This window comes from Tiliqua scincoides, chromosome 1, assembly GCF_035046505.1.
Source record: "Tiliqua scincoides isolate rTilSci1 chromosome 1, rTilSci1.hap2, whole genome shotgun sequence".
Taxonomy (NCBI): domain Eukaryota; kingdom Metazoa; phylum Chordata; class Lepidosauria; order Squamata; family Scincidae; genus Tiliqua; species Tiliqua scincoides.
The window spans coordinates 163,993,014-164,016,985 of NC_089821.1; the positions used below are offsets into that span (position 1 = coordinate 163,993,014).

Genomic DNA, 23,972 nt, shown 5'->3' on the forward strand with positions numbered 1-23,972 from the left:
TCCTCATCATGGACAATCTCAGCGGGAGCCTTGGGTAAGAAATTTCAAATAATTTGTACATAAATAAAACAGAAGGAAATAAAAGCTGTTGTATAATTTTATGTAAAATCAGCAAAATCAGTCATCCGTTTTGCTGAAAATTAGCTACAGCTGTGCCTAAGAGAAAACTTGCAAGCGGAAGCACCTCCATTGCACTACAGACCCCAAAAGCCCAATTCGCACAAAGAGCAGATGAGGAAGAGCAAAACAGGCACTATTTTCACTTCAGAATTCAAATAGCAGTACACATCACTGAATGTTACTTCACATCAAAACAATCCTGGTGTTGATTTTTGCCAGGGCCACAACACAAAGCTAAAGGGTTAAATAACCCTTTGTTGTATGCTATGATATTGATCCTGATCACTCTCTCCTGTGATATGTAACTTAAAAAACACAGAGCCAAACTAGTTTAATGTAACATACAGATTAGTCCCTACTGGAATCAACATATAAAGAACTTCACAGCTTCTATACTTAGTTCTCTTGTAGTCTCTTACAAGTTTTTTTCTTTCCTACAGGAAGCTAAATCTCATCTATTCAAGAAAAACCTGAACTGATACTAAAGAAATGCTAAACAATAACTGGAGATACATACTAAATAAAACATTTTCTCATGTCATAGATTTTTCTCACCACTATCAGTACTGAATATTGAATACTTGAAGCTCAAAATTGACACCCTCTAGGTTAATTTTACAGGATTTTATCGTCAGAAATGCAAAACGGAAATAGGAAATGGAAAAGTGTTATAGGTTTAACACATTGGTCCGTACAACATTTATAGGAGAAAGAGTAAGATATGAATTACAAAATTAAAACTGGAGTCCCTGTTTCAGGTTGGGGTTAAAGGTGAGTCAAGAAAACATTAAGTCTTCTGGTGTAACTTAACAGCAATCCAATGTCTGCTTTTGGCAAGTTATTATTTTAAAAAACCAACTGCATAAGACCCAGCCAACTGATCACGTTTAAGTAATCATTGGTTTCAATGACAGAGAGTTACAGTCCAATGCTATTTGGGCCTTGTGCTGATGGAACTCATGTTGCATCAGCCCAAGGCCCGGGCTGCTGTAAGCCACCAAAGCAATGAGCTGGCAGCCACAGGCATATGTCAACAAACTCGGTAAGATTTACCTGCCAGAGCAAGTAAATCAACACAGAGGGTGTTCTGGGGGAGGATAGAAGCAGGGAGTGGGACTAGCTGGAGGCATGTTGAGGGTGGGCTGGGGGCAGATACTGGCAGCAGCGGTGGCACTAAAACGCTATGCTTCTGACCTAGGATTTATGCCATCCAAAGAGTAGGCCAGATCCAAATAGGCCTACTGGGGGAAAAGCAGCGGCAGAGCAGGAAAGTAATTTTTTTTTTTTACTTACTCCTCAGTCACTGCTTGATCTCCAGCCAGCCCCCAGCATGCAGTAGTAGATGATCCACCAGTGCTGCTGCATGCTCTGGCCCAGTCCAGGACAGGACTGGGCCTGTTTACTACATGCTCACTGTTTACTACATGTTTAACTGTCCAATTGAAATCAATAGCTGGGATCTGAAAGATGGTGCATAATACTGGAACATTTCTAGTCCCTTCCTCCCACAATAGCCCATCATTCTTCCTGAAAAGTCAATAATTGCAGTCAGGGGCTCTCTAGAAACAATTTAACATGGCTCAAGGAGGGGTAGCCAAAAGTGAAAATTCCTGCTGCCACCCATTCTGTATGCAGAACCACTTTCTATTCTCACATCAGACAGTTTGGATCCTGCCCAATGGTACTTGAATAGCTGAAGGTTTAGCTGTTTTGTGCCCTATCATCCCTGCCTACTTTTGCTTCCTAGTAAAGGCAAATGAAAAGGAGGGTTGCTCTAACCCATTTAGCAAAAAGGAGCCTATTTAAAGTCTACCTGCTCAACAGGTATATCCACTTGTACATTTTTATCTTCAGGTATGTCTGCAGCCCCTTCAATTTCAGTTCGACGTCTACCAGCTTTGTAGACACTACGTCCTGAAAAATAATGGAATATTAACATTGTCCAAGAAATGTGAAAACACAAATAATTCTATCAATTATTGGAATAATTCAGCTAGATTTAGCTGAAAAGCAGCATTTCTTTTACTGAACATAATTTGCATACAGTGAAACATACTACTCTATTTTCAAATGACAGTATGTCTAATAATTTCATAACTGTGAAATGTTCTATTTCTGCATTAAAGAAATTCTGCAGTAACTAAAAGGCAACGGAAAGTATTATATAAAGTTGCGCATGTCAGTTGTTGGAAATACTGGATTGCATTCAGAGTTGTGCAAGCGGAAAGACATTTGGAAAGCCTCTCCAGTAAGGAAGGCATAGTTAAAAATAGGATTGAAGCATCCTCGCTAAGACAGAGTGGTCCAACTTTGGACAGCTGGGAGAGCACCTGATCCTTGCATGACCCCAGCTGGGCTGACCCTGAAGTAATTGGCAGTGACATTATGATGTCACCGCCAATTACTCCAACGTTTTGAGCCTGTCAAAGTCATTCAGCAGGTTCAAAGCAGAGGCAGGTGTGGTGGGGCTTTTTGACCGAAAAGCTGTCAGCATGCCTCACCCCACTCCAACTGACAAGCACTGGTTGGCCTTGAGAGAGCTCCCTTCCCCAGCATGGCCCCATCCCACTTAAGCTAATGAGCAAAAGCGTTCCGCAGTGCCTTCCAAGCAGGGTGGCCGTGCAATGCGGTACTGGGGGGCTGGATGCCACCTGAGGGCTGCCAGAACTGATCTCGCAGGCCCCATGCAGCCTGTGTGTTGGACCACCATGCCCTAGGAGTTCAGCTTCAGTCACAGAGAATTCCTCCATCCACTTATTAGCAACTCATCCCTACCCCTCCAGTCCCTGCTCCCCATCCCTCCACTCTACTCCAACACTTCCTTATCCCTCAGGAGTAGATTTGACAGAAGAGGAAGAGGCAGCTGAAGGGAAGGGAGGCAAGGAAGTTCCTTTGTGCAAGCTTCATTTCATTCATGCAACTCTGGACAACAACCCATTAAAAATTCCCAAATTTATTTATTTAGCGTATGGCATATAGTACATGGACTTATATATCAGTTAGACTAGATCAAATGTCAATGTCCAGTTCATGCAGCCATTCAAGGACAGAGTTACCTTCACAGAAAAAAAAAAAATCAGACCATGGGCCGGTATACGCCCTCAGTTTGCAGCCAGACACAATGTGGTACATGGTTTGGTGGGACAACCCGCAATCACACTGAGGGGTAGATACTAGCCTCCATTTAAACATTAATTACCAAATGTTCAGGCATTATTCATAAAAAGAACATGTCAATTTTTTTAAAGGTTATAATAAAAATATATTTTTTTAAAATCTGCCATTTCTTAATTTTAAAAAAAGAGAAATACACGTATGATACACGTACACTCTCTCTCTCTCTCTCTCTCTCTCTCTCTCTCTCCTGGAAAATGTAACTAAATATACTGCATTAGAAGCTGAAGTTATGTTTATATGTTTCAAACACGAAGACCTCAATTCTCAACCTATTTGTACAGAAGCATTGCAATTACTTCAAAAGAACTGCTGCACCATACAGATTGTGTATTACAGAATACATTTTAAATTCATTATTTGCCACCTTTAAAGCGAAACATATTCAAGGTTTTTTCAATAATAGAATTTAAGCCACTTAACTATGTATAGAATTTCTAGTCTAATGGCCCAATACTATCCATACTTTGATATGAGCCTCACAGATTCATATGGGAACCCTCCCACCCACTCTTGCATCTGGTTGGTTCCAAACCGGAGACCTCTTGACACAATCAGAGGTTGCACTGGGCCTCTGCAGGCCTCCAGAAGCAGCTGGAAAGTGACTTCTGGCTTATTTCAGGGTTCATGAAAGTTATGTCTGGTTGCTGCCAGAGGCCTGCGGAGGCCCAGGGAGAAGGTGGTTCACAGCACCCTCTGCCATAGGTAGGTTGCAGCAGGGGAAGTCTGAGAACCTATAAACTACATGGAATTTAGATATTCTGGTTTAAGCAACTGCAGCTGCAATCCTAACCACACCTTCCTGGGAGTAAGCACCATTGACTATAATGAGACTTACTTCTGAGTAGACATACATAAGATTGGTCTCTGTAGAATAGATTTTCAGAACAAAACCAAGTACAAAACAGTAATAAGAATCGGTACATCTACGCAAAGTCTGCCTATGTTACTGTGTGGTCTTAGGTACCAGATACAGTATTTTGTGTTACCATCATCAGATGACAATGCTGTAGGAGCCGGTTCAGGACTTGCCTTCTTGGATTTAGCAAGATAAACTGAAGGTACATCTCCTCTTCCTCCTCCTATTGATCTCCTTTGTTTTGATGGTTCTGCAAAAGGCTGAATGAAGCACAAAAAACAAAATCCAAATCGTGCACCTATTTCTCTACAGAGCCGTAGCCAACAACCAATCAAGCAACATGGTTGTTAACATTGAGAAAGTAATACAGTTCAGTACTATTAATTATTTTATTTACATAAAATAAATGGCATCTTTTTCACATCGTTATACCACTCTGCCTCCAAGGAACTGAGGGTGGCGTACATAGTTTCTCCCCTCCTTTTGTCCTCACAACAACCCTGTAAGGTATCAAGGTTGAGTGAAAGAGACTGGCCCAAGGTCACCCAGGAAGCTTCATTGCTAAGCAGGGAACCTGAATCTATCAGGTCTAAGTCCAACTCCCAAACCAATACACCTTCGTGGCTCTTCTAAAAACTAAAAAACAATTTTTAAAAAGTTCATCTTTCCTACATATATATCTTGTGCTGCTTTTGTTGAATTTGAATGTTGATGCTTTTCTTCCCGTAAGAAGACCCATGGAGGTAAAGATCTAACACTGTTGACTGCTTACCTATGATTAAGCTATCCGTAGATAAGCAGTACCCAAAAGTTATGGGATCACAATTCCCCCCTCTTTTGTTCCGCACCTCAATGCCAGATTAAAGTGAGATAAAGCATCACTTCAGCAATAGCATCATAATGAAGGCTAACCAGAATTCCTACCTAACCAAGACTTGAATTAAGCAACAGCAGGGAGATGGTTTCAGATCCTGGTTTAAGAGAGAAACGTTGTGATCCTGTAGCTTTTGGGTACTGCTGAATTTCAGTAAATGTCACTAGTTGGCAACCTTCAGTCTCGAAAGACTATGGTATAAGCCTACAGCACCCGGTATTCCCAGGCGGTCTCCCATCCAAGTACTAACCAGGCCTCACCCTGCTTAGCTTCCAAGATCAGACGAGATTGGGCATGTGCAGGTCACTATTGACATAACAAGCAGTTAAGACTTGGAGCAAGAATCAGCACTCCAGAGAAAGGGAGTATGGGAAGGAATGTATGGCCTGCACCTGATTATTGAATAATGTTGCCAGTATTCAAGTCATATAAGCCAACTCGATGAAAAGGAAGCCTATTAAAGAAAATGCTGGGCAGGGGATTTATTGGCTGACATTTTAGCTTAAGACATGGAAAATTTTAGTAAGATGGCTAACCAGTGTAACATACATTTAAAAATTAAAACCTTGATGGGGTCAGTACTCACCAGCCGGAGCAATGCAACATCTTTGGGTGCATTGGGTCCTCTTGTCTTTGGTCTGGCTATCTGAAACTGAGATCAGAATGCAATATTCCAACTGCTGCCAGATGACCAAACTGTATGGTCTCCTCCAAGGTTTCCCCAACAAGCCTCCTCAGTGGCATCAAATCATGGGTAGGGAAAAGCTTTGCATCACCCTCTGCCTCCTCTGTTTCCAGAGGCAAGCCCTCCTCAGCCTGAGCCTAGATGAATTTAAACAGACTGATATAGGCTGTGCATGCCCATTCAGTCCCCCTTCTCTTAGTTGGTGGCATCCTGACATAGTGGCAGGCCTCCCACAGACAGCCAAAGTTCATCTGTCCCTCCCCACCCTTAGCTGGGTTGGGCAGTGGCCCTGGAAACAGGGGCACCTGTTGGCTCCACCCAACTCAGGACCAAATCCTATCCAACTTTCCAGTCCTGGTGTAGCCATGCCAATGGGGCATGCACTGCATCCTGTGGTGGGAGGGTAGTTCTGGAGGCCTCCACAAGGTAAGGGAACTTTTGTTCCCTCACCAAGGGGCTGCATTGCAGCTGCACTGGGGCTGGAAAGATGAATAGGATTGGGCCCTCAGTCACTTTCTGGCAGTCTCTGTTGCTGCAGCTTGAGCTGGGGTGGCGAGCATCCCTTCTGCTCCATATAAAATACTAACAACATAAAAAAAACAAATAACAGCAGCAATAGCAAAGTAATTAGTACTATTACAAAGGTTCAAATCTTCATTTGCAAAAGCCTGGTGGAATAAAAGGGCCTCCATCTACCTTTTAATAGGAAGAATAGATTGTGTCTGGCAGGCTACAGTGAGGAGGACATTCTACAGGGCACAAGGAAAAAGACTGTTCCTGGAGATTACCAACCGAGCCTCTGATGGAAGAAGTAATCAGAGCAAGGCCTCACAAATAATCTAAGGGTACAAGGGGGTCCAGAAATGTTTAAGATGGAAGGATTGTTGTTGAGCACAGAGTGTACCAGGCACTATGGTTTTCAGGAGCCAAGAAGGATGAAATAAAATCCATAGTTCTCATTAGTGGTGACTGAGCAACAGGCTCAAGTTATTGCCATTAAACAAATTATGGCAGTACCTTGCATTTCCATCTGGTTAGTGACCGGACTATGTGTGAAAGTAAAAAATGGGTGAATGTCAAAGCACAGACTTATTTCGCTTACAAATTTATTTTGGCTGGTGCAGGTCCTGCTAGCAAAAAACCCAAGTAACTCACTACTGTAGATACTCGCCTATAAGGCAATATCACAGATAAGGCGAGGGCATGTTTTCAGTCAAAAATCATGGAATGTCTCATGACCCTCGAATAAATAGGGGATTCAAACTTAGGGAAAGGTGCTTGTGAAGAAAAGCTGCAGCTTGCCCTGGCGCCCGATTGCCCTGGAGAATGACTGAAAGGGGACAAAGAATCTGAACTGAGCCACTGTTTTCGAAGACATTAACAAGGTGCAGTAATGTGCGCCAGTCCCCCCTTCTGTGTAATGGAACAGTCCAGAGGGAGGGAGGGAGGAGAGAGGAAGCAAGGAGAAATATTTTTGATCTGCAGTTGTACTGAGTTTGTAGATGGCAGGCTTTAAGACCCATCAGCAGCCTACCTGCCTGTGAGTCAGTGCTGGCTTGTTGCAAAGCATCCCCCTGCAGGAGGGAGCTGTTGGAAGAGGTAGAGGATGGCCAGCTGGAGCATGACATTGCACAGGGTGAGCTTGTGCCTGCAACTCCTCTGGGCTTCTCCTGGTTGCCACAACACCCTTGAACTTCCCTGACCGACCCACAGATAGGACTAGGAGATGGTCCATGCTGGGTGTTTTGGTAAAAATTTCTCGCCTTATAGGCGAGTCTCTACGGGATATGTGCCACATGCGAATGTGTGTGCAACCCAAATAAACAGAAATAAAAGAAAAATAAACATAAGAATGTTGATGAACATTGTGGAAGTTGGGTGAAATCAGACAAAAGAGGAACGCATTTGAACAGAATTTGAAATGTGGTTATAATTGAAATCAGCTGAAAGAGCAAAGCAATAAAAGTCAAGAGGATGAAAGTCAAGGCATTGCTGTACCATGAAAAGCCATTGAGCAAAAACTTGGGCCTCAAACAAACCTGAGCAGTAAGCCAAAGTCTTGGGGGAGAGGCCACACTCAAAGGTAGAGCACATACTTTGCATATACAAAATTCCCAAGCCAATACCTGGAATCAGCAGGTAGAGTTGGGAAACACTCCTCTCTAAAACTGTGAAGATGCATGTAAAAGATATTTGGCTGTTCCCAAGTGAATCTCATCATTTGAGTGGAGCCTGCAATCTCAAGGCAGTACACACATTTATTAAAAAGGAAGATTGGCTAACACATGGACTCTGATGTAGCCTCTTTATGATCTTGGTTGATGACAGAAAATGTTTCACATTTATTGTGATATACTGCCAAGTCCCTGGAATTACTAATCTAAAATGTCCAACGTATACACCCGTCTCTGCATTTTATGTAACTGGAAATGTATTTCTCTGTTGTGTTTTATTACAATATCCCTATACAAGCCAAGACTAATTATTCGCGTGGGTTCCTTCCAAGCACTCAAGTAGATGGCAAAAACCACACTATAGCAAATCAATTTAAAAAACAAAGTTTCTTTGCTCTGGTAATTGAAAAACAGCCTTGCTGACCTTTTGACTCTAAGATAAGAGTCATTAAGAAGACAATCTATCAATCAGTCCTCCTCCAAGTTGCTTCACTCAGCCCCTCCCTTCACCAATGCAAACTGCTCAGGGGGAAGGGAGGGGCTGCTGGAGAGAGGAGGATTGATGGATCAGCCAGCTGCCCCCCCCTCTCTCATTAAGGAGGCTATTGTTAAAGGACTGTTCAGTTTTTCAAACTGATTTTAAAGGGATGCATTTTCCCCCTTCTCCAGGGATCAGCACATTCCTTCTCATTTGCAGGGGCCATTTGTGTTGAGTCAAATCCATGTATAAAAAATCCATGTATAAATAGGCTGGACCTGTAATGTAGTCACCTTGTTCCCCCTCCCATGAAACAAAAGCCTTTCTTTAACCCTTTCTTCTCATCCAGGACCCTTTTGCTAGAGAGGGAGGACTTTTATTACTTATTACTGATGAGTCTTTTAAAAAAAAATATATGCATTACATATTGCGCTCACTTCATGGTCACTATTAGAGTCCGAGGCAAAAATATATGCATCACTACATTAATAAAAGCTAAAATCCATGCATGTACAACTATTTTCATTGAATTATAGCTTTTATCATTAGCATAGAAATTTACAGTGCATGGCATGTAAATAAATCATTCCTTATTAGCCGCCTTCCACTAGCTTTGTTATTCTAATACCTATTGTAGAATTAGAATAAATGAGAAAACAAGTTAGAATGCAGTTCACAAAAATATTCCACTACATTTTTTTGCTACCTTTCTTCCTGCCATGCACCAACACAGACAGATAAGCCCTGACATGTCTTAGGAATAAGCGAGAGCTGGACACCATGCAGTTTTAGTGTAACTGCTGTTGTTGTGTTCCTGGCTGGGAGTCAAAGGCAGGGTCTCTGACAGTATGTAGTTTATGTAGTGTAAACATAGTGTTATATAATGTAGTTTACATCTATGTTTCTGCCGGAAACAGTATGCCTGAAGTTTGCCCAGGGTTGGCTACTTGCACAGGCATAGGGAAGAGTATAGTTGCATTGGTACTGTGACACACGGGTGCAATCTGAACCAACTTTCCAGCACTGACATTAGGGCAATGCAACTCCAAGGCAAGGGAACAAGCATTGCCTTCCCTTGAGGAGGCTTCCGGGAGTGTCCCCCAACTGCAGGATGCAGCACATGCCCCAATGGCACAGCTATGCCAGTGCTGGAAAGTTGGTTAGGATTGTGCCCATGGAGGGAGGGAGGGAGTTTACAAGAGCTGTCCCTTGTAAGGTAAGATGATGAGGTAAGAGCGTTACCTCAGGTGGTGGGCACCCCTGGTTCATCACTGTGCAGTCCCGGTCTCTTGCTACTTATGGCTGCAGCCAGGCCAGCTCTTCGGTGTTGTTGCATTTGAGATAGCTAAAAATGGCATTATACCACAGGAATGCACAATGCCACGGCATAACAGCCCAATAGAACTGGGTCATAAGGCAAACCAGGATATCTTGCCAATTTTTTTTTTCCAACTATTAGCCATCTCACACAAAAACATTTCCTTCCTGCATTTTATTCTGTCTCATACTAAACTCTTAGGTAATTTCTAAAGATTCTTAGGTGATTTCTAAGATTCAGCCAAATGAAAAAGATGCAATCGTAGAAGAAAACTGGATTATGCATCTGGAGGTATTTTTAAATAAACCATATTTTTTTAAAATTGCAGAAAAGAGGAAAAAGCAGAAATCACCCTTTCAAATAAAATATGATTATAGTACATTTTCAATTCCAATTTCAGAGGAATACTGCAGGAAATTGGGCTATACCAACTCATACATTACAGGGGAGAAGGTGAGGCAAAGCTTATGCTCTAGGCAGAAATTTTCTCATGGCACAATCCTATTATGTCTCTGTGCTTGTGGAGAAAGCACTCCACCAGCACAGACTGTCACAAATGTAGCATAAAGCATGTTGCAACAGCACAGGAGTTAGTAGTGCCAAAGGAAAGACCGGCACCATCCCGCTGGCACCAGTGCAGGGGCCAGCGTGTGTCAGAGCAATAGGTGCCACACTGAGCAGCAGAGGGGTGGGGGAAGGGTGAGGAGGAGGTATAACAGGATGGGGAGGGGCATATCCAATCCTGGGAGGGGGGGCAAGATCAGTGGTGCTGACATGTACCATATCCAATCTCCCTTCCCAAGCCAGATCTGCTGACACGGACCCACTCAGATTTGAATCAGCAATTTAGCAGGTGTGAGTAGACTAGTTGTCACAGCTGGGGCTTTCCCAAAGCTGTGGGGCTTTCCCAAAGGGATAAATGTTCCCTTACCTCAAGGAAATCTCCTGACTGCAAAATTCCCCTGCAGGATATGGCACAAGCCATGCTAGCCCCACTGCATTGGTGTGAGGGAATTTCAATAGGATTGGGCTGCCTGTCATTTAAGATCTGCAGAAAAGACAGAACACGCAAGCCTCCAACAGGGACTAATCCCCAACCATTGCTTGTCTTTTAGAAGTAGTAGTTGAGTACCAGGTACTGGTATCGGCCCTGCAGAAGAGTCACATTCTGAGTCCCCTAATTTAAGAACCTAGGTTGGAAAATATAACTTTATATTGAATTACTTTAGATGCACCAAGGGCTTGGCAATGCAAGTTGGAATTATTTTTTTTTCCTTTTTTTTTTAAACAGAAGATCCTATTGCCATATCATAACTCGCTGTTTAAAAGTCTCCTCAGTTTCTGCTATAAGGCTGATCTTTGGGAAACACAAGCTCAAAGTCCTCTCTGATAAATGTAACTAGCTTCAAATACACAGAGTGTTTAGAGTAGTGGTTCCCAATCTCCTGTCCCTCTTGTTGGGAACCTACTGAGGATCTGTAGGTAACAGCGCCTGTCACTTCCAGGTTCTCCCTGCCAGCCCTGACTACAGGGAGGTAAGAAACCCTGTAAAAACCCCTTCCTTACCTCCCTGTTCTCATCACAGGCAGCAGCAGAATGACACGGACTGTCACTACAGGTCTTCACCGGTCGCCACCCCCCTTAAGGGAAGAGGATTTTTAAAGCATGATACCTGGGGGAATCGCAACCCCCAGAATGGAAACTGCTAGATTAGAGGTTTATGTGGACCTTGGAAAGTTCTGAATCAGGGCCCAGATACTTCAGAGGCCCAGTGACTCTTTGGACTTGCAAACTCTTTGGACTCGGCTGAAATTTGTCAGTTTGGCAGCAAGAAGCTATTGAAGCAGAATGCTATTAAAAGGGGACATCACTCAGGTATCGTCAGAATGTTTGAAACGATTATATTACACATCATTTAAACATTTGCTCTCACCTTTTTCTTTTCAGGCTTTGATGGAGGTGCAGGTGATTTACAGTAACTCCTACAATAAAAGACATAATTTACTGAATATGAACATTTATCACTGTAAATTTCAGCACTGAATTTCATTATAAATTAATGGAACTTCATAAAGAAAGAAATAATCTTTAAAGACAACACAAACTCAAGTATTGTCCAATTCATACACTTAATATCAATTATGTAGGACAGTGTTCTCAAACTTTTAGCACCAGGACCCACGTTTTAGAATGAGAATCTGTCAGGATCCACTGGAAGTGATATCATGACCAGAAGTTACATCATCAAACAGGAAAATTTTTAACAATCCTACCCACACTTACCCAGGAGTAAGTCCCATTGACTATCATTGTTAAAAGCATATACAGAGTAGCCTATTGAAAGTACAGATCTGTAACACATCCCCAAATGCAGTTACACACCATGGCAGCATTAAGTTTATAAATAAAATAAACATTGAAATGAATGGGGGCCCACCTGAATTGGATCGCGACCCACAGTTTGAAAAACACTGATGTAGGATTATGTGCATTATAATGCCTATACTGAGAGTAAAGAAAATAAAAGCTCTACACAATAATTCTTTCTCCAAAAATCAAGAGTCAAAGATGCAGTATGAATTACTTATACTATTCCCTGACATCTAAAGAAATCCTTCAGTAGTTGAAAACTTAGGGGCTGCAAGGAACTTGATTTATATTGACTTTCTTGATGTTCTGGCTTCCATTTATAAAAGGCCTGAACTCCATGTTAAGGATCCAGCAAAGCTGCTTAAAGGTACATAGATTAGTTTTCTGTCACTGTGACAATAAAAACCTAGTCCTCCCTTTCCACCCATTGTTCAAGTGTCAAGTTATGCTTATTAAATTTTGCCATAGGCCATTACAATTCCTCAAATTTCTTTGACTTGTTCTAAAGGAATTTTCCACTGACTAGCCGAGCTGATCCACAAGTTATAACTCAATCATTTTGCTGCTACTTCTGTTAGCATACAGAATGGCAACCCTATTAGCAAGAGTTTCCATCCTTATCTTTTCACAAGCCACAATTTGAATGGACTATAGGACCAAAGGGAATGGAAATATGATCACTGGAAGGGGAGGAGAAGCTGGGCTTCAGAATAGCGAGCCCAAGGATCTAGTTCTCTTCCTGTTCTATCTGAGAGCCGCATGCAAACACAACACAGGTTGGGCTGGAAAACATAGAAATGACATGTTCCAAGCCATTCTGTACTTAGTGCGTTAGCTTGAACAAAGGTCTCAGAATCTGCATGTTTTGGAACTGACTTTAATAAGACACTGTGGTGTAGAATTTAGCATGTCAGACTAGGTCCCATTAGTCGGTTAGGATTGGGCTGTAAGTCACAATGACTTAGGTCAGTATATTCTCTGGCATTGTCAAAAAGAGCTTTCAGAAGGAAACTTGGGTTTATACGAGGGTTCCTTCCGTGAGTATAAGGGCCTCCACACAAGCAAAATTCTCTCTGCAGCCCTCTGCCAAAGGTTAGGATATAATCCTCTGTTATTTTTATTAAAACAAGACTGTTGCTTACATAGATCCACACTAATCTCCTTTATCTCCTCATTATTATATTTTCAAAGCAAAATCTAGATTCAGCTGAAACAAGAACATAATAGGTACATGCACCTTTCTACTCCTATTCACAGTCTGAAAATAGTAAGATTGTAAACGTAACTCTGCACCTAAACCCCAGAGGACCTGGCTTTGTAGCCTGGGCTTTGTTACCTATGAAAGACGTGCCCAGCAAAAAGTGGATACTTTTTACACAATCCAGTGTACAAAAGGACAGTAACAATTACTTAAAGCAGAAAGAAAGTGAATTAATAACCTTTATAGAGAACTATCTAGTCAAGACCTATATCAAGATAATAAGGTTTAATGAAAGTGTGGGCAGAGCTCCAAATAGTCAGTCACCTGACGTATTTCAACTAAAGGGATCTGGTAGAGCCTGGGGCTGAAACATTCTAATAAAATGATCTCACTGACCTTCAGGGATGGACATCTTGAGCTAAATGGGAGTAAATGGAAATACATCAAAGTATGCACAGTGAGAAGTGTTTCCTGAAACTGAGCTGCCCTCAGCTCTAACCCCATAAACTAGGAGGAGATGAAGGAATCTGTGAGTACAGATCACGTGATACTGACCCCATGACAAAGAGCCACAACCTTGAAAAATAAGGTTGGGAGATGAACACTAGGAGAGATGGTTTTACTTCACGCTAATCTACCTAGAGCATCAGTTCGGAAAGTGAAAAAAGAAAAACCTGATCCACAGACTGACAAAAGAAACCAGCACTAAAAGATATTATAGATGATGCAAAAAAAAGGGGGGGGTTAATCTCTTCATTAATTGAACATAAACTGTGATGAGATAATTATCGGTGGAAAAAAGAAATTGAGAGAGAAGAATAATGGGAAAAGTAAGAGATCAGGACAGCTGAACTAATTCAAGTCAGTGTGACTAGATAACTCTAGCCTAAGGATTCTGAAGATAGTTATATTGTATCAGGTCTCATCAAATTTGACAGGAAGAGCAGGGGTTATGATCTTCCCAAGCAGAACAAAAGGGTTGCTATGCACTCTGCGGATATACTAGGAAGACTTCCAGAACATATTCCTGGTGTGCTTGAAGAGGAGGCTAGCCAGAGCAACACAAATATGGACATTTCTTGCATGGTGCTTTTGGTCTGAGTGATGCCATTCCTCAAGCAGCTTCATCTTCAGAGAAGGTATGGTCATGTCAACACCAAGGTACAGTAATTGTGCATTGTTTTCCATTTTAAAGCTCCCAACAGTAGCCTGTCAACACAGAGCTCTGAAGACAGGGCTCATCCCCAAGCAGTGGGGAGGACTTAACTCTATTGCTTATTTCTTCCATAAAGAAGAAATGGAAGGCCAGCACCAAAAAGGAAGGAGGAAAAAACAAAACAGAGGGGAGAAGACTGCTGGAAAACAGGTATTCCAGCACATTTGGAATGTTAAGCCTTTTTCCCTGGTTTCTCTCTTTCCACAGTGTTTTTTGTACCATCTTCAAAACCAAATCCCCACCCCTCATTATTTTCTTTTTACTTATTTCACTGCAGTTGTAAACAGGGCCGGCTTTTAGGCAATTGGGGCAATTTTGCCCAGTTGGGCTACCCACATGGTGGGAGCCCTGTGCTGTCCTTCCATCCACTGATGCTTCCAATTGGCCCCAAATTGGGTCACTTTGGAAGCAGCCTCTGCCCACTGCTGCTTCCACTTGGCCCAAAATTTGTGCCATGCAGGTGGCAGCATGCACACCTCGCTCTTTCCTGGTCCTCACAGCTCCTCGCACCATCCCTCTCCCCGTCTCGTTCCACAGCGGGCTGCTGCAGATGGGGTGGCGACCGGCAAGGGTCAGGGAGCGCTGCAGACTGAGTGCGCACTGTACCACTAAAGCTACAGGAGTTCTATCCACTTGCAGTTGTTTTTTTTTTCTTGATCTGGCTCCATTCGAGCTAAGAGCTAAAAAAAATTAGTAGAGGGACCCCACAAAATTAGAGGTGGCCCCGCAAAAGTGCTTTCAATTGGGCCCCACAACTCCTAAGGCCAGCCCTGGTTGTAAGACCTTTCTGCTGCTCTCCAGAGTCAGATCATCATAGGGAGCCAAAGTGTCAGACTGCTGTTTACAGCACTAAACTGAGGCTCTTATATTGACTCTTTTCAAATTATGACAAGTTTGGCAAGTACATCTGGACAAGAGGATGCTTATGTCAACACCAAATAAGAAGCATTATTTTTTTTTAAAAAAGGTTTTTACAAAGAAGATATAAATTTTGATAAAATATTTTTGATTGATGAGGGAAAGTATATTTTAAAAATGTACAATTTTCTCCTTGAGATAAGAATGGAGGATGAGACAGTTAAAGATGCAAAGGTGCGCTGGGCATAAAATTTTAGATATAATATATCGATGGATGACTGGAAGCAAATTTGGAATATAAATATTAAGATAACTAAAGCAGTGTCTTTTAAAGAGAATTTATATAAAATGTTTTATAGATGGTATCTAACTCCAGAGAAATTAGCAAAAATGTATTCTGGGTCATCAAATAAGTGTTGGAAATGTAAAGGGGTTGAAGGAGCTTTTTATCATATGTGGTGGACATGTGAAAAAGCAAAGAAATGTTGGAAAATGATGCATAAATTGTTGCAAGAGATATTGAATTGTGTATTACCATTCAAACCAGAAATATTCCTCCTAAATGTGACATCAGAAATTAAAGACCAATGTAAGAAATACCTTATTGTACATATTGCTACAGTGGCAAGAATATTGTTTGCGCACAAATGGAAATCTACAGACATCCCAACTAGAGAAAATTTAATAGACAAAATTTATGAAATAGCAGAAATGGAAGTTTTAACAGAAAGAATGAAAGAGAGCGATTTAGGTAGAGTAAGAAAATATTGGAAGTCTTTTTATGACTGGATAGATAAATTTTAGTTAAACAATATTGAGTGTTTTGATAAATCTAAATTTTTATACTGATAAATCTGATAGCCTTTGTATCACCTCACCCCACCTCACCTTTGCCACCTCACCCCAGCAGTGTCTGTTCTAGTGGCTGTCTGCTGGTATTCTTTTTGCATCTTTTTAGATTGTGAGCCCTTTTGGGACAGGGAGCCATTTAGTTATTTGATTTTTCTCTGTAAACCGCTTTGTGAACTTTTAGTTGAAAAGCGGTATATAAATACTGTTAATAATTAATAACTATTATAATTAATAATAATATTGATGATTATTATGTTTTTTTCAGTCGTTCGGATTGCTTTTTTTTTTTTTTTTTTTTGAATGATGCACTTTGTAATCTAGGGCCAATACCCTCATGTGTAACCTGTGTAGTGCCAGTCCCAAGTATAACCCATTTTCCTTACCGGTATCTGTAATAAATAAATATTTAATTTAAAATAAAACAAATAAGAAGCATTAATGCCTGCTTCATTACACAAGTTGTCTGTTGCTTTTTTAAAAATATTGTTTTCCACTGCCTCTCAAGGCATGGTGGGGAAGTTAGAATTTGCCTGAGAAATAATTTTGTCAAGTGTGTATCTATAGTACATAATATGCAGTGCAGCAGAGTTAACAGTATGACAGCAAAATTCTATGCATGTCTACACAAAAGAAACTTCCATTATGGTCACTTGGGCTTACTCCCAAGTAAGTGTGTTTAGGATTCATCCTTAGAAAGATTAGCCAAAATGTTTACATTCAATAACTAAAATAAAGGGAAATTAGAGACAGACAATAACATAGCTGTCATAGCTTACAAAATGTAAGTGGAAGAAGTCTATGCGTCAACAGCATTATGCATAAGCTAAAAACCCTGGTATATTCTATATTTAACTACTGCTCTTTACTACAACAACCAGTTCCTAAGCATCTTGGGCACAATCCAAAGTCAGTTAACTGAGATGTAACCTGAGGCACAGGTGGAGTGAAGCTTGCAGAAATGAACTTCCCAACCCTCTCTACAGCACAACGGTCCCCTGAAAATAGTTTCCAGAAGCTGGGGACTCTTCAGGACTGATTGGAAACAGAGAGTTCTACAGTTCATTTGTCTGATTGATTTGTACATTCCCTTTCATGCCAAGGCCTCTTAAAACAATTTATGTACAATTAAAAATAAAATAATCAGGTTTCCTCCTTTATTGGGTTACAAATGAAAGAGTGGCCCATGTGGCTGCCACCTCTTGTCCCTCACTGGCACTGTCAGCAGAAGCAACGGTTAGAACAGTGTTTCTCACACATTTAGCACCAGGACCCACTTTTTAGAATGAAAATCTCTCAGGACCCACCGGAAGTGATGTCATGACCGGAAGTGACATCATCAAGCAGGAGAATTCTAGGCTGTAATCCTACCCACACTTACCCAGGAGGAAGCCCCATTGACTATCAATGTTAAAAGCATATACCTAGTAGCCTGTTCAAAGTACAGATCTGTAACATTTCCCCAAATGCAGTCATATACCATGGGAACATCAAGTCTAATATAGTAAAAATAAAATATTGAATTGAATGGGGACCCACCTGAAATTGGTTCGCGACCCACCTAGTGGGTCCCGACCCATAGTTTGAGAAACACTGGGCTAGAACAATGAAGTGGAAATAGTTCTCAGGTTAAGACAGTGGTTTCCAAACTCTCTCATGAGGGGGAGAGGTGTTGATGACAACGACAATCCTGGGATTGTGCCATTACCGGGGGTGGGGGGCTATTTTTAAACTTATCTGGAGCAGCACCAGCCCTCCAGAGGTTATGGGGAGCCCACAGGCCCATCTGCAGGGCTCCCCGTGCCTCAGAAATGCTCAAAAATGCAATCGCGTCCCAATTCCAGTTTGCGTCATGAAACCAGAAGTGGGTTGTGATCACAGTTTTGAACATTTCTGAGGCTTGGGGAGAAGAGGCTACAGGCTCCTTGAACCTCCAGAGGGCAGGTGCTGCCCTAGATAAGTTCAGAAACAGCCCTTTCCTCCCCCCCAATGATGGTATGTAGGCCCCATTGCTGCCATCGCCATCGCCCGCCCTTTAAGGGGGCAGCAACAGGGCTTCCCTGGCTGGGACACTGAGACACCCCAGTTTGGGAACCTTTGGATTACAACATCAAGTTTAGACATCAGACATCAGTGAAAATTCCCCCCTTCCGTGCAAACAGAAGTACATTCTGTTAATTTGCAGAAGTGGAAGCTGGAATACAGCACACTGTGGGCTCAATTCTAGCATCAAGCTATGCTGGCAGAATGCGCATCCCAGGGGCACAGCACATTTTCCAGCCGTTACAAATGCAACTCTGCTGGAGAGCTTCACCTGGTCACCACCAAAAGCAGTGAGCAGCCAGGTCCACACCAGGCACCTGCCACCTCACATAGGGCCAAATTCAGGGTTGGGGAACAGCAGAATGGGGCCGTCCCAAGGAGGTCTCTGGAGGCCAAACAGGATTCACTGGATGCTGCACAGGGAGTTGCAGTGGATTGGGGTGTGTATCTAAGTGGTTTTAAGTTAAACAGTACCTAGGTGCTTATAATGTACATTACATTCCACTGATTGTAAAGTAATTTGTGTACATAACAAACTTTGGTTTCATTAAAATAATTCTGTTTCAACTACAGTGAGCCAGGACTGCTATCAAAATCAGAAGAGAAAAATTCTTACTCTAACCACAATGAAGAGGGTTTTTTCTTCTATGGATAACAGTTTTCAGTATCCCAGCCACATAACCACCCACTGTTCAGAAATGAAGATAACAAGACTATACTTACCTCCGAATATCTTCAGGAACTCTGGGGTTCTGCCAATACGGCAAAGCTTTAAATTTTTCTTTACCACATCCAACATAATATTGGTTATCTTCTAAATCATCAGGCCCACGTACAGGCTGACCTCTTAAAGTATACAGCCTGCATGCAAAACAAATTGAAAACATCAATATCTTTATACCCCCAAAAAGAACATAATCTTTCTACATGCACATTTACATTGCCAGATTCATGTTTGTATTTTTGCATAACTATGTTTCTGGAACTAAGATGATGTATACAGGCATAGGATAAACAACTTACACATCTTAATCTAAATTAACCAGGGATGGGAACTTGTCACATGACTCGAATGAGTCACAACAACACGTGTGTTTCACTGACTTGTAAACACTGAAGTCAGGCATGTCACTGACTCGGGCACTAACTCAAGTTTGAGCCACTGACTCGGAAATGAGTCCCCATGTGGGCAGACTTGAGTCTGTCTGTGTCTGGGTGTGGCTGCTTTTTTCAGCACATGAAACACCTCATGGGGCCAAAATTCAGACCAGGCAAGCAGCAGCAGGAAAATTCCAGCCAGAAGGCAGGGAAGGGTTAATGTTTTGCATCAAGCTGAATGTTAGGGGGGAGGTAGGAGTGGGCTCTCTTGTCCATCTCTGAAGGAACCAATGATCATAGGATGAAGGATGGGTGGCCTTCCTTTTTCCTCTGGACGAGGGAGGGCAGGAGGAGAAACCAAAGGAGTTCTTGCCTTAAGATTCATTGGAGAAGCTCAGGGATGGGGAAAAGGAGGTGGGGAAGTCAGGAAGCAGTTCCTCATGGCTCCAACCATTGTTAGCAGGGTGGAAGAAGCTGCCTTAGTGAATGACAGACAATGGGACTACTTCTGGGTAGAGCTGCAAAGGATTGGGTCATACTCTTAACGTAAACCTCCCAGTTACTGCTGCACAAATCTTCTCCCACTTGCCGTTTCTGTCCCCTCCCACTGTATGTCCCACCCCATCCCACCTTGCCAAGTTTGGACACCTCCCAGTCCATTTTGATCCATGCCCTGGTGTGCCTGACCCTGGCATAACCCTGGCATGAGTCAAAAGACTCAAGTCAAAATGACTCAGGAATTTGGGGGAGGGGGGTTGAGTCAGCAAAGGGTGCTCGTGCATGAGTTGAGTTGCAGAGGGGGCAAAGACCCAGTACTTGACTTGAGTCTCACCACGGTGCCAAGTTCCCATCCCTGGAAATAACTCTAATTTTTAGAAGCAATTAAGTAACATTCCAGTGATACATCAGCCCAATACCGACATAGTGCTAACTTCCTGCAAACGATGGTTTGCAAATCGGAAGCTGGCCTAAGAAGCATGCGTTTCCTCACCTCCAATCTCCTCTCCCTTCCAGTGTTCCCTTTAAGTTAATGAGGCCACAGCTGGGAAAGCCCTGGGAGAGACGAGCTCCATGTGGCTCGAAGTTTCTGGAAGTTCAGTGATGACGTGCAACACCATCACCACGGCAGCCAAAGGGGTCCATGCACCAGCACAGATCCCTGAGAGCTGTGGTTTCCAAACTTTTTCAATTGGTGGCTCCTACTGCACCATTGGCCATTGCTCCCCATTAGCGTAACAATCCTATACATTGTATAGGGCGGCTGATTTTTTACTAGCATTCCATGGCTCCCTGGGGAGTCATGGCTCACAATTCCATCACGGCTCACAATTCACAATTAGACGGATTATTGCTCCTTTTTTACCAGTATGGTTTGACATTACATGTCAGTGCAAATCAGAGTGAAGTGAAGGCAAATGCAAAATAAGGGGTCCTTTGTAAAGCAGAGAGTTACACTATGGTTGGAAAAGGAGAGAAAGGAAGGCAATGGAAGTATGTTCATCCTATCTAGTGGATGATTGGCATTTTGGGATGCACAGAGTGTTTGCAGATTATAATATCTCTGCAACAAAAGTCTTGAGGGAAGACTTCTAGATCCCACATAACACATGTAGAGGTTTTGTTTCCAGTGAGTAAGATAGGATAAGCCTAAGTCTTACCAAACAAAATGGACTTTCTTCTGAATAAAGAAAATAACATCGTTTTCAAACACCTCTACGCATTGGTAACAATGAAACATCTACCCAGCTAACCAAAAAAAAAAACAACTGCTAACAGGCCCTTGGAAATTCTTTCATTGTTGTCCTGAAGTTTCTTTATATACAATTGAAGTATTAGACTGTTTTAACTAGTATGGAACGTACTAGTTTTAACTTCCACAGGGAGAGAGAACTCAGTGTTAAGAAAACATATTCTTTTTTCCTTAGTTGTTTATCATAAGGTGCGCTACTTACCTATGAATACCCCCAAAGCTTGGAAATACTTTTTCATTTATTAGTCCAAGGACACTATTCCAATTCTCCAATGTAAACTTGGGTAAGAGAATTTTCATAGGCTGTATCAATGTATCACCATTTGTGAAAACACTACCAAAGATATACAAAAAAAGTTCTTTTCAGTAAAGAAAGTATGAAAAATAAAAACAATGCCAAAATGATTTTCAGATACAACATGATATAATCTGTCACATTAGAGATTTTTATAGTTAGAATTCAGCAGTAGGTTTCAAATCGTAACCTATTTTATAGAACATTTAAACTCATTTGATAGCATCATTTATTTTTACAAATTTCTGCCTTCAATGATGAGGGAGCCAAAAGTGAAATATGTCCACTTGGAGAACCCAAGAAAGAAATAGCCCTTGAAAATTCAATTACTTTGTCTCTATACCAACCAAAGATGTCCTCACAGTTCCCAAAGGAAATAAAGTACAATCCTTTTAAAGAGATAATAGAATCAATTGATTTCTTCACTGAAGCCCATTTTAGAAAATGGTTCTTCCTCAACCTGCAAGGACACATGGAACCACTCTGGGACTAAAATTGCAATCCTAAGTATACTGACCTGGAAGTTAAGTTCAAATGAAATCAATAAGACTTACTTCTGAGTAAACATGGTTAGGACTGGGTTACAAAAGCCTCTCTTTTTAAAAAAAAAACGTTAAAAGTTGGGTAAATCACAAGGCAATCTATATATTTTTATAGCATAGCTATATATTACTGCACTATCGCTATATCAGGACTCTACTCCCCTTTTTTCTTTTAAACTGTGTAGCAGAGGTGGGGGGGAATGTCCATTATCCTTGCAATTACAGTAGAGTAACCAAAGACAGCAGTAAAATTTGCTAACGGATTTTTCTTAATAATTTAATAGACCAATCCTACCCTACCCCACCCCGGTGCAGCCGCACCAAAAAGGCTCATGCTGTATCCATTGGGGGAGAAAGCTGGAGGCACTGGAAAGGAAATCAACAAAATTGCTGGCATAAATCCAAGTAGAAATTGGGGGTGGGAAGGCTGCTGCAGGAGGGAGTAGGATCCAGATTGCATCATCATCACCAGATCCACCCCTTCCCACAATCTCCCTGACCCCCAGTATTCCCGCATCCCAGTCCAGTTTTGTTCCCTCCTCACCCCACTCTACCCTCTCCCCACCATCTTTCTTGCCTCAATGGATCCTTTTAGGTCTGTTGACACAAGCAGGAAGGTTGCAGCCTTCCCACTGGCACTCAGGAAGCACCCTACTTGGGGTGCTGCTGGAGCGTACTTTACAGTACTTTTTCTCCACCAGGACCATAATCCGGCTCACTAGTAGCATATTTCAAAATATGGCAGTACCCGTTCATCCAAACCATTTGTTCTATTACATCAAAGAATCCGACTGCAGAATTTTCTAAGATTTCTGTAAAGTGATACACCACCACAAATTACAATGTAAACACAAACTATCTTGATGCATCATGCAAAGAGTCAGGTTTCAAACCAAATATTTATGTCTGTCTGCTTCTTTGAAGCAAAATATTTAACAACTATTTAAGTAAAACAACATTCCTCTACTACTAAACATTTGAATCCTGAATGCTTTTTTTTAAATGACTTACAAATGTTTTATCTAATCTTAACAAGCAATGGAACTGTTTCCCAATTCACATTGATAACACTGGTTATTAGAAGTGTATACATGCCATGTTATCTTGTAAAACATTTATGCAAATATCTTCAGTATAATGAGGTAACAAGTTACAATACACATGCAAACTACTATGATGTACACCACAAGGTTCTACACTAAACATTTATATCTCTTTCCTTAGCATTTTGTTTAAATAATGGAAGTTGATTTTAGAAGATATTTGGGGCCACCTAGTGGAATTCTTGAAACATAGCTACAAAATGTGTATATTTTGTAGCTTAAATGTGTATAATTATAAACTTATGTTAGCAATAATAAATCTGAAACATAAGAAACAAAAAGGTTTGCATTTTCCATCTAAGGACACCCCCACAAATCTGGCAAATGGGAATAGAGAGATGGGTAGGAACTAACAGCACAATCCTAAGAACATAAGAATAGCCCTGCTGGATCAGGCCATAGGCCCATCTAGTCCAGCTTCCTGTATCTCACAGCGGCCCACCAAATGCCCCAGGGAGCACACCAGATAACAAGAGACCTCATTCTGGTGCCCTCCCTTGCATCTGGCATTCTGACATAGCCCATTTCTAAAATCAGGAGGCTGGACATACACATCATGGCTTAAAACTCGTAATGGATTTTTCCTCCAGAAACTTGTCCAATCCCCTTTTAAAGGCATCCAGGCCAGATGCTGTCACCACACCCTGTGGCAAGGAGTTCCACAGACCGACCACAAGCTGAGTAAAGAAATATTTTCTTTTGTCTGTCCTAACCCGCCCAACACTCAATTTTAGTGGATGTCCCCTGGTTCTGGTGTTATGTGAGAGTGTAAAGAGCATCTCCCTATCCACTCTGTCCATCCCCTGCATAATTTTGTATGTCTCAATCATGTCCCCCCTCAGGCGTCTCTTTTCTAGGCTGAAGAGGCCCAAACGCCGTAGCCTTTCCTCATAAGGAAGGTGCCCCAGCCCAGTAATCATCTTAGTCGCTCTCTTTTGCACCTTTTCCATTTCCACTATGTCTTT

At 41.8% G+C, this 23,972-nt stretch overlaps 1 protein-coding gene and 1 pseudogene across 1 annotated transcript in view; both read right to left on the reverse strand.

The window, feature by feature from the left end:
• Window positions 1-1,918: 1,918 nt before the first annotated feature.
• DCDC2C (doublecortin domain containing 2C) overlaps window positions 1,919-23,972 on the reverse strand; it is a 34,201-nt gene continuing 12,147 nt past the window's right edge. The window contains exons 4-8 of the mRNA XM_066622685.1: window positions 21,270-21,401; window positions 18,943-19,080; window positions 11,616-11,664; window positions 4,284-4,413; window positions 1,919-2,034 (exon numbers count right to left, since the gene is read on the reverse strand). Coding sequence (XP_066478782.1) covers window positions 1,919-2,034; window positions 4,284-4,413; window positions 11,616-11,664; window positions 18,943-19,080; window positions 21,270-21,401 — 565 coding nt within the window. The remainder of the gene's footprint in view (window positions 2,035-4,283; window positions 4,414-11,615; window positions 11,665-18,942; window positions 19,081-21,269; window positions 21,402-23,972) is intronic.
• On the reverse strand, window positions 5,229-5,347 carry LOC136638088 (5S ribosomal RNA; annotated as a pseudogene).